At 38.6% G+C, this 11,159-nt stretch overlaps 2 protein-coding genes across 2 annotated transcripts; both read right to left on the bottom strand.

Moving 5' to 3' along the window:
* Positions 1 to 570: 570 nt before the first annotated feature.
* LOC105390570 lies at positions 571 to 2,248 on the bottom strand. Its single transcript, XM_048622281.1, has 4 exons — positions 2,224 to 2,248; positions 1,843 to 1,934; positions 1,239 to 1,377; positions 571 to 898 (listed from the first exon to the last, which is right to left on the bottom strand). Exons 1-4 carry the CDS (start codon positions 2,246 to 2,248, stop codon positions 816 to 818), a joined length of 339 nt encoding a protein of 112 aa, XP_048478238.1. The 3' UTR covers positions 571 to 815.
* Positions 2,249 to 7,432: 5,184 nt separating this feature from the next.
* On the bottom strand, positions 7,433 to 11,159 carry LOC105390569. The gene is made up of 4 exons (XM_011561893.3): positions 10,727 to 11,159; positions 10,382 to 10,530; positions 10,078 to 10,189; positions 7,433 to 7,868 (listed from the first exon to the last, which is right to left on the bottom strand). The coding sequence occupies exons 1-4, from the start codon at positions 11,011 to 11,013 to the stop codon at positions 7,709 to 7,711; spliced, it is 708 nt and encodes a 235-aa protein (XP_011560195.3). The 5' UTR covers positions 11,014 to 11,159; the 3' UTR covers positions 7,433 to 7,708.

The raw sequence follows: 11,159 nt of genomic DNA, 5'->3' as shown, positions 1-11,159 counted from the left end.
CGTGAGGCTCAAAGGGGGGGGGGAGGGGGTACTGAAAACCTCACGAAACATCACGAGGAGGGAGGGGGGGTTCTCGTTAGACATCACGTGTATTAATTTTTTGTCAAAAATTAGGTATTTCTGAACCGATATTTTGGACGGCGCAAAAATTTTAACGATTTGTAGTATGACCTATATTTTTTCTAGTCAAAAATTTCCTTTACATAGACTTCCAAAAAAATACACGTGATCCAGGGGGGGGAGGGGGGGTTGGTCCCAAACCTCACCAAATATCACCAGGGGGGAGGGGGGGGTCAAAAAATGAGAAAAACGACCTCACGTGATTAATGGACGGCCCCTAAGGTATTTGCAAAAATGCCTGCTAGAGCGTTGCACTGAAAACCTTTTATTTGCACATTTGACCCAAAGACATGCCAAAGACTTTGTTATTTCGGATTTCACAATAACGATTACTGTACTAGTGGTACTAGTAATGGATAAGTATAGGTCTTTACTTATAAAACCCTACTAGATAATTTTAATTAATTAACTCTAGAGGATAATAAAATTAAACATTGGAGTTGTTAGCAATTCAGTTCTATGTAAGTATATTTTATTAATAAGTAAGTAGGTTTATTGCATTAAGTCTAGTAATAAAAGTTTTAAATCTAAACTGAATATATTACGTATACAGGCCCGGATTAGGCACCTACATTAAATAGGTATTCTAGGTAAGATAAGATAAACCTACAATATTGTATTAAATTTATGAACCTATAACTACCTATAATCTATAATATGTCTGCTATAAAAGTGTAATTGAAGTAGGTAGGTAATTAATCGTCATAGTAACTGCTGGTGGGTCGCCGAGACACGGTGAGCATAGACTTGTCGATGGGGCAGTTCGTCTGCTTGTAATCTGCAAACAAACATAAAACATTAAGAGGTTTATAGGTAGGTACCTAGATGATGATGATGATAGATTGACTACTTACTCTTTATTTATACTTTCACCAAGAACTAATTAATAATTTTACATAACAACTCTTCGAGACAACCTTTACGAATGGATGGTGTAAGACACAAATAGGGTAAAGTCTACTTTATTCTAATATACTTTATTCTCAGATCCCTAGAATTCCTTATTGTTGGGCATGCTAGTTACTGCTATGATATAGATTTCTCTATTGAGTTCAATCCTTTCGGATATCAAAAAAAATAACGGTGAGTGTATTAGTATGTCTGTGTGTGTTACTGACTGCGTCTCCGGATGCAGTTGAAGTCGAACATGTCGCAGAGGTCCCGGAACCCCACGACGTCGCCGGCGTGGGACGCCCCGCACACCGGCACGCGGTCGTGGTTGCACGACTTGGCCATGCCACACCATTTGCCGCCCATCTGTAGAGGAAAATTTGATAAAAATGTACAGTGGCCTACACAGAGTCGTCGTTTCGGGTCTTTAAGGATCACCTCCTTGCCCGAGCTTCAGCTCTAGGGCCTTCCAGCGCCTGCATCCGGGGTCCTCAAATACTAAGAGGGAAAATATAGATGCTTAAGAATGAATAAACTTAAATGATATCTATCTACTCGTAGGGTGTTTCAGTATAATCCCTAAGCAAAAGCTAAATTGAAAGTTTTTTGAAACACGCTAGCGCTTAGACACGGTAGAACTATACTCACTGAATAGCTTTAAGCTTCACCAGACGCCTCTACGCTTTTATCTGCCGTTTCGTCTTGGGCGGTTTTTTTAAATTAGGTTACATAAATATATCTGTGTATCTGTGGGTGTTGACCCTTTAATTAAAACAAGCAAGAAGTGCCTAAATATTCTCAAACAGGATATCATAGTGTCACCTTTTTTACCTTCCGCCCCATGGCGATGTCTTCCTTGTCTCGATCCTGTGGCGGCCCGTGGCACGACACGGCCCAAACAGTGGCCAAGATAACTGTCACGACTGAAAACAACGTATGGTTATGAAAATTAAAAAAATATCTTCAACCCTCGGCTTATACTGACCAAATCGTCCACATAGGCCAGCCATAAAGGTAGATGAGAAACCAGCCCTATGCATCGAGCAAATGAACAAGATGAAAACTTAGGATGTCTTCGATGTAATATAAAAATATTAGTAAACGTTCATTATTATTATGGACAGGTTTCCCCAGGTGCTATAATGTCTGTAAGTAGGTACTTTAGGTATTACATTAAACTGTTTAATTAATTATAAATTTGAATAGACACACCGAAAATGTTCTTCATAGACGACATGCTCCAAGCCTTTACTATGACGATATGTGGTACTTAGTCGGAAATATGTAGGTAGGTGCAGCATTGTAGACACTAACTACTTAGATACTATTGCCTACTTCTAAGAAACAAAACATCCTGTGTCGACGATATCATCGGAAACTTTCTTGTTTTGTAAACTATTGCAGCTTTATGGGAACGTGGGCACAATTCGTCCTCGGTACTGGTTCAAATGCTGAAATAAAGAAAACAAAATCTAATTTACTCACAATACAAAGTACTTAAATAACAATAAGTAAGTTTCAACCTAAGGTTTCCTGGAAGAGATCGATTGAGATAAAGAGCCTTTTCGCTAAAAGTAGCGAAAAGGCTCTTTATCTTTTAATACTTATGTTACGCTTACAGTTAAATATACCTATGTAGGTACCTAAGTAGGATATGTTGGTGCCTAAAAATTGTTTTTTTTTATTCGATTGTGCCCCTCTTCTCGTCTAAGGTCTCTCCTTGGGCCTTCCACCTATCCCTGTCCATGACCTCCTGATTTCATATTTTTCTGGGTCTGCCCCTGCGCCGGCGGCCGTTATCGAGTATCCATTCGGTGTCATTTTAGCCTCCCTATCCGGCTGCATACGGCAGACGTGCCTAGCCCTGTCCCACTTCAGTTTCGCGGTCTAGAGATAGGTACTTAACTACATATTTTTTATAAACCATTAAATTGTATTAAAAAAAATCACGTGTTGTGTTACCATGCGAGTCAAAACTTACATCGCCTGTACTGACAGTTGTACTCCGTCATGTCGCAGGTGTCGAGGAACCAGCGCAGCTCGCGCGCCCGCGGCTCCCGCCCGCACTGCCGCGCGCCCGAGTGCGTGCAGGCGTACGCTTCTAGGCACCGTTTCTGAAATTTAAACATAACTAGCCCCTATCGTGAGCTTCGCTTCGCCTTAAAAAGTTTTCCCGTGAGAATTCCGCGATAAAAAGTAGCCTATTTGTTAATCCAGGGTGTCAGCAGCTAACTCCATGCCAAATTTTGTTAAAATCGGTAGAGCCGTTTTGACGTGAAGAAGTAACAAACACATAGGGGAACCCGGGGTAAGACGGGGTCGCTAAGGGAAAATTAAAAAAACAACAGGTATTTATAACCACAACGTTATCAATTATTTATGGCTCATTAGGAACTTAATGACGAACACTTTGGCACAGCTTTTGCCAAAAAAGTAATCATTACAATTGACTTATTTTAAAAAATGTAAAAAATGGGAAATAAACCATCTTGCCCCATGTACGGGGTAAGATGGGGTAAGTATACTATGTGGGGCACAAAACAGACAAACAACACTTCTTCTGTGATTTTATCGTCAACACCAGCAGTGTGAGCCCAACGCCTGCACCTTTGAAATCCGACCCACTTTTCCTTAGATTTAAAGTAGGACTGTTGATATCCTCACAGTAGAGGTAGACCCAGTCATCTTCGTTGTAATTCTTCTTCATAGGCAGTATCTGCTTAGTCTTTTTAGCCAACTTCCCTGTAGCCCTTTTAGAGCCCTTCTACAATGTCAAGTTCTGGAAAACCACGAGTAAGATGAACCCGCGACCTGGTCTCCCGGTGAGTGTTGGTGGAGTGAGTGACCCGAAGGATATTGCTAACTTGTTTAGGGACCAGTTTACTATCAATTCTCCCCTGGGCCCTGCTCGGACGATGCCCAATGTTGAGACCCATGTACAGAAAATGAGTACTCGTTTTACAGCAAAAGAAATAGCAAAGGTCATAAGGTCTATATCTAGAGGAAAATCTCCAGGTCATGATGGTCTCAGCATAGAGCATCTCCAATACGCGGGTCCTCATATATCTAGGGTTCTGGCAATGTTCTTTACATTATGTGTTAGACACTCTTACTTACCTCCTGAGATGTTAATTACGGTGGTGGTGCCTGTCTTGAAAAATAAAACCGGAGACGTTGGAGATATGAATAACTATAGGCCCATATCTCTGGCGACAATCCTTGCGAAGGTTTTTGATGCCTTACTGAATGTGCATTTACAAAATCACTTGGTATTGCACGGTAATCAGTTCGGTTTTCGACCGAACCTATCAACTGAGAGTGCAATACTAAGTTTAAAGCACACAGTGAGGTACTACACCGATAGACAGACTCCGGTGTACGCCTGCTTCCTTGACCTCTCCAAAGCCTTTGACCTGGTCTCCTACGACATCTTATGGGGAAAACTGAGGGATATCGACTTGCCTCATGAGCTAGTTACAATTTTTCAGTACTGGTACTCGCACCAGGTCAACAACGTGAGATGGGCGGGCGTGATGTCCGAGTCTTTCGGTATGGAGTGCGGGGTGAGACAAGGGGGGTTAACCTCCCCCTCACTCTTTAATCTATATGTGGATGCGCTGATCGTCGCGCTTAGCAAGCAGCATGTCGGATGTCACGTAGACGGCGTATGTGTAAACAATTTGAGCTACGCAGATGACATGGTGCTGCTGAGCGCGTCGGTCTGCGGTCTGAGGAAGCTTCTGCGGATCTGTGAGGATTACGCAATGAGTCATGGTCTGAAATATAATGTGCCGAAAAGCAAATACATGGTCTTTGCGGCCGGTTCAAAATGTCCCGACGGTGTGCCGCCCATCAGACTTTATGGCGTGCCTTTGGACCGGGTGGAACATTTTAAATACCTTGGGCATGTTCTAACACCAGACCTCAAAGACTGTGCTGATATAGAGCGGGAAAGAAGGGCCCTATCGATAAGAGCAAACATGTTGGCTCGCAGGTTTGCACGTTGTTCACAAAATGTAAAAATAACTCTCTTCCGAGCATTTTGTACCTCATTATACACGTGCAGCTTGTGGGCTAACTACACGCAGAAGTCTTTTAGGGACTATTAGGGCAGTGTTGGGGCTGCCCCGTTACTGCAGCGCTTCAGGCATGTTCGCGTGGGCGCGCACTGACTGCTTCCACGCGACCGTGCGGAAGCGCTGCGCGTCCCTGGTACGGAGGGTGCGGGCCAGCGCCAACACTGTCCTTGCGATGATTGCAAACAAAGAGGAGTGTCCTTATATCCGCCACTGCTGTCAAAAACATGTCACAACGAACAGTGGCAGATATAATATTATTAAATTTTAATTATTATGATTTTTTGTATGTTTGTTTTTATATAAATTTTATTTACGTTGACAATATTATTCAAAAAAAGTATCTTTGTTTTCTATTTATATTATTTTACTTATTGATAATTTATTTTAAATTTTACTGCATAATATTATTGTACCTAATGAATGTTTTTAAATTTTCTGTTAATTTGATCCGTTAATCCAATTTTGTTTGTGTTCTATGTGTAAATTGTATTTTTAATGTGTAAATGTAATTTTGATGTTTTATATTATGAGTCCGTGGTTACTTGAAATAAATGAATTTATTATTATTTATTATTATTATTAAATATCGGGTTGGAGAAAAACAAAACTTAACCAAGCAAGATCCGTACCCTATCTTGCCCCTCCAAAAATACCCCGTCTTGCCCCACGTCATATTTTTTATAAAAAGAATTCATAAAAAAATATTTTCAATGTTAAAGTGATTTTGCACATATTTAAACAAAGCGTACCAAACCTTAAATAAAAAGACAAAATTACCAAAAATGCCACTGTTTTACTTACTGTGTTGTGACGTTGTTTCTACCGGTCAAAAATAACATGGACACTACGCAAAAACAAACAATTGAGCTTACACAAAAAACGCATGCGCTCACACCTGGTGTCACTGGCGCACTAAAGGTCAATCATTTAAGCCTTTCTATTGGCTCATTACTCAGATTCCTAAGATGTATAGTTTTGCATATATGTGGGGGGTCCCGTCTTACCCCGCGACCCCATCTTACCCCGGGTTCCCCTACACAGACACACACACACACATACTCGCAAACTTTCGCCTATTAGTAGGATGCATGTTGATTCTGCTGATCGGCTAGAAGTGGCTAGAACGAAGCATCAAATTTTTCGCTAATATCAACTTCATCAGCCCGTAGTCGTCCACTGCTGGACATAGGCCTCTCCCAAGCAGCGTCACAACAATCAGTCCTCGGCCTTCCTCATCCAGCCACTACCGGCCACCCGTCTAAGGTCGTCGGTCCAGCAGACAGGAGGGCATCCAACGAAGCTACGCTTGCTTGTTCTACCTACTTATAGGTACTTTTTATTGGGCGGCATTCCCATAACGCCTTCACATACACCAACATAGTTGCATAGAATTTATTTTGTATTATTTTAGGTACACACGATAAGAACTTACTTACTCACATTTTTCATAAAATTGTGCTTCTTTTTACAGTAAGTTACAGTATTTATAAGTAACAACCACATAAAGCAACGCACCAACATTATATACATGAACTTGACTATGGGTTTTTTTTTCACATTTTCAGGTAGATAAATAAGCTAAGTAAGTAGGTACTTATCATTAACTATAATTTTTTCCTTCATAAGTAGCTAGGATAATAGGACCTACTAGCTACTGTCACTAATGAAATTTACTTTTGGTAAAACGTAAAGTTAAGTAGGTGAGTACCTATGTAGGTAATGGGAATTCGGTTTTATATGTTTTCTATCAGAAAATTGCTTCTCAAGAAAGCGTAACATACCTACCTACATCTCAGACACAACTCATATTGATATGCCCTTGGCATAAATAGATTAAATTATTTTAGATTTTATTCTCTACGATTGTCTCGGGAAAATTGGTCAATATTTTGAAAATTATTGGAGTATTCATTCCTGTAAATATAATTTAGAGGTTTTCTATGTTTCAGGGCACAAGACAATACGAATATTTGGACAATCGAAAAATTTGGTGGGAGAAGTTTAAAAAAGATACCTAAATGGATCGATCCCCAGCAAGGCTTGTGGAAAAATACCCAATCCAAATATAAAATAGAAGAATCTTACATTAAAGTTCGTAAGTATGTTTTCATTTTAACACAATATTTGCTACCCACGGGAGCTTATAATCTAGCGTGGGAGTCAGTCTGCCACCCACGGCACCAGCTGTCTAAAGTCTCGGCACATAATTAGCCCGTGTGGGAGCTATACTGCCGCGCAGGCACAGGCTAAGTTGTATTTTGCTCACTAACCCTATCTTTATCATCGAAATTTAAATCTATTATTAATTTGGCAATAACTTCTACAATGAAAAATAAAAGATATATTTACTTAACCACTGATTTATTATATCAATAAATTAACAACGCATCTTTTGAAATCTTTTAAAGATTACTTACTCACAGTCACTGGCATCTAGACAAGATGTAACTATTATAAATATCTATCTCTATAAAACTAGAAACATATTGGCTGAATCTGAAGACTGCACCTTAAATTTGGAAATACTCATATCAACCTCCTCACGGTAATCTAGAGTCCAATCGCGAATTTAAAATTTTGCTATTTCAAATTGTAAGTTCAGATTCAGCCACATAACTTTATTTTTTATCAAAGCAGGCCTTGTTCTTAGAGTCCTGTATTGGTTCCTTGTCTATGATCTTGTCTTCGAGGTGAGGTGCATGAATGATTGCTTTCTGCTGCAGCTCCAGGCTTTCTAGTTGCAGCTCATCTACTTTTTGCTTCTGTGCCTTGTATGCTCTGGAAATGTAAACCATTATTGTATTTAAGTACAGTCTTACTTGTATGGTGAGGTAAGTGGTTAAGTGAAGAAGGCTGAGGCTGAGGACAGAGTTTTAAATTAATATTTTATGCCTATTATCAAGTTTATCTTGATGACCTAGCATGTCTTAAAACACTCTTGTTCGCAAATCACTATTTAATGTACACACGGCAACGTTAAATGGTTGGCAGGGCACACTAACGTAGGTAGTGTATGTGTGTGTCGGCGACGTCGACGTAATTATTTAGTTCTGGGCAACCCACACACGGATATTGTAAGCATGTAGTTGTGCCAGTGACAATGATTCATTGTTTTTATGATATGAAGCAAAATTTTGCGAGGCATTGTAATAGATTGAATGGCTCAGTTGGTATGATACAAGACTTACATTAATCGGTATGGTGGTTCAAATCCCACTGAACTTACAATATTCCTTTTTGTTTTTTTTTTATAGATTTAATTTATTTTTAATATGGTTAATAATATTACTGTAGTATATACGAATAAAAGCAACACAGAAAGTAAATGAAACAAGTTATTAAGTGTTAAAATTACCAAATTTATTCTTGCCGTAACATAAACATTAAGGATGTTACGTTTTTGTTGTTTTCCGTTTTAAAACATAGTTTTAGTTTATATTAATAAAGAAAATTTTCAATTAGCAGTTTTAAATCATAATAAACATCAGAAAAGGATGGACTGGCTGTTTTACTAAAGTAAATAGGCAAGTCATTAGTTATATGAATCAACATGTTAATTAGCTAGAAATAAGATAACTTATTCCAACCTCAGTATAACAATAACATCATAAACACATTGGCTTACCCATAATTGTAAATAATAATAAATATTTAACAAAATAACTAAAATCTTATACAAATGGAAAAAATATAAATTACTGAGCTAACCCCACTAACTATAATTTTCACCACTTTTTCGCCATAATATCTTACGTCCATCCTTGTCTGATTTAAAGGACTTTTCATCACTAAATATCACCACATTGTTGCACCAATCAAAGTTAAAAATAGTCAGTCGCAAAACGCACTCTGTTTTGACGATCGGTTAGAGCAGTTTTCTTCGTCGGCCTCCGACACCGCAACCCAGCAGCACGCAAGTGAACCCGTACGGTTTGTAGGGATAGATTATGTGTTGTGGCCGTAGAACGGGTGCTGCAGAACGGATCAGCGCTATGTGCAGCTACGATTTCTCGATGGCGTGTTGATGCATCCGTATAGACGACTACTGTCCCGAATCTGCGTATCGGTGAACCCATAATTGAACAGTTCTCCTCTGCAAACAAAAAAAAACAAATACTTAGCTTATACAAATACAAATATTGTAACAGTCAAATAAAATATTTGCAATTCTATGTTACTTACCGTTAAACGTCTTGCGATTTCACTAATTGTAATGTTTTGTTCATATAAATACGATTATCTCCGCCTTTTTGAACATGGTTAAGTGACTTTCCATAGTGACTGCGAAGAGTAATTAATTAAATTGACAAATCACAAAGTGAATCACTTTGCAGACGCAGAGGTGAATTGTCACTAAAACTAAAAACAAATTTCGTTTATTCATATTGTATGAGGGTAGAATGGTTTTAATTCTCAAATGAAGAACGAATCATATATTTTTGGCGAAGAGAAATAGTCGACAGCTATGCAGCTTGTAGTCATTTGTCAGTTTCAAATATATTAATTTTATACTCAAAAGCGTTTAAATGAACGCAAAATTTGAATTAAGTTAAATAAAAATAACCATCCGTGGACTCGAACTCACGACCTATGTTTCATTAGTCTAACATTCTACCAATGAGCTACGAAGTGTATAGACACAGGTAGTGAAATTTTGCTTCACATCAATTTTATAACTATTTCACTAACACTACCGGTTGATATTTTTATGTCACAGCTGGTATACGGGCGTTTGCCTACGCGCAAACTCGTTTGTGCTGTTGTGTGTGTGTGTGGTTTGTTACTGGTGTGTAAACCGATTTCTGCGTTTATGCACACATAGACAACGTTAGTGTGCACACATACACTACGTTAGTGTGCCCTGCCAACCATTTGACGTTGCCGTGTGTACATCCATTCTTCATTAACTCCTGATTATATATAGAAAGCAAGGTATCCTAAGCAAATAAATATGTATACTATTTTACAGTTTAGTTTTGCACTTTACCTGCATGCATGATCTATTCTCTCACAAATGGCATCTGAAGCAGCAATGTTTCCGGATAAGTATGATATCTCTGCAGCTACTGTGGCAATTTTTTCTGCATAATCCATGTAGCCTGTAAGAAAACAAAAAATCAGTGAATAGTTCTATAAAGGTAAAGTACAAGCAAACCAATTTAACAAAATTTCTTAAAACGAAAATATCGGTAAAGTATTTGAATGGTAAGTGCAATTTGTGTAGAAATAAATTTACATTTGCACATAGTTTTTTATTTTGTTAATTATAGAAATACATTAAATATACTTACTAATCAAAGTTCTTAAGTTATGTTTGAGGTCACTGAGAGCCCCTCGCAAGGCCACCAGCTGGTCCCAGTGATGTGGCGGAGTGCCGTCTTCACCCCACTCCATGGCTTGTTGCACTAGAGTAATCTCTTTAGATAGCACATCTCGCAATCTAAAAATATAAGCGTTTGGTCATACAATAACCTTGTAGCAACTTAATTAAGCACTCATATGGAGGGATAAATTTTGAAAATGTAGGTATCAAACATTGACTACAATATTGTTCACAACTTTCTGAAATAAATAAATTAAAAATATTCTAAAAACTGATTCTGAGTTAATATGAAGGTTGAATTAGGTGTGTTTACCTCTCACTTGTGTCTTGAATAGCGACTAAGGTGACTGTAAGTAGTTGTGTAGCTGCATTAACGTTGACTGTGGTCGCTTGGCGGATCAGGAACTCGTGGCCTAGTTTGTCTTCATCCCATGCCATTTCATCATTAGCGTCTATGCTCTCTTCATTCTTTATATCACAGTAAACGGTGGAGATAAAAGCTAAAGGCACCGGCGCGTGGTTGCGGATTTTGGTTATTATTGTCTTTCTAGGGGTTCTACGGAGGTTTCTAACCAACGAGAGGAGACTGCTTCGAAACATTGTGACTAAAATTGGGATGGTACCTAGTTTGAGTTAGTGGTAAAGGTAATTGCTATATTTCTCAGTCCATGGCAAAATTAAATTTAGGATATAAAATTCAAAATTCACACAATATTTTTGTGATGTGATAACAGACATGACAGTTG

The sequence above is a fragment of the Plutella xylostella genome, chromosome 7, assembly GCF_932276165.1.
Source record: "Plutella xylostella chromosome 7, ilPluXylo3.1, whole genome shotgun sequence".
NCBI lineage: Eukaryota > Metazoa > Arthropoda > Insecta > Lepidoptera > Plutellidae > Plutella > Plutella xylostella.
This window is presented reverse-complemented; position numbering and strand designations above follow the sequence as displayed.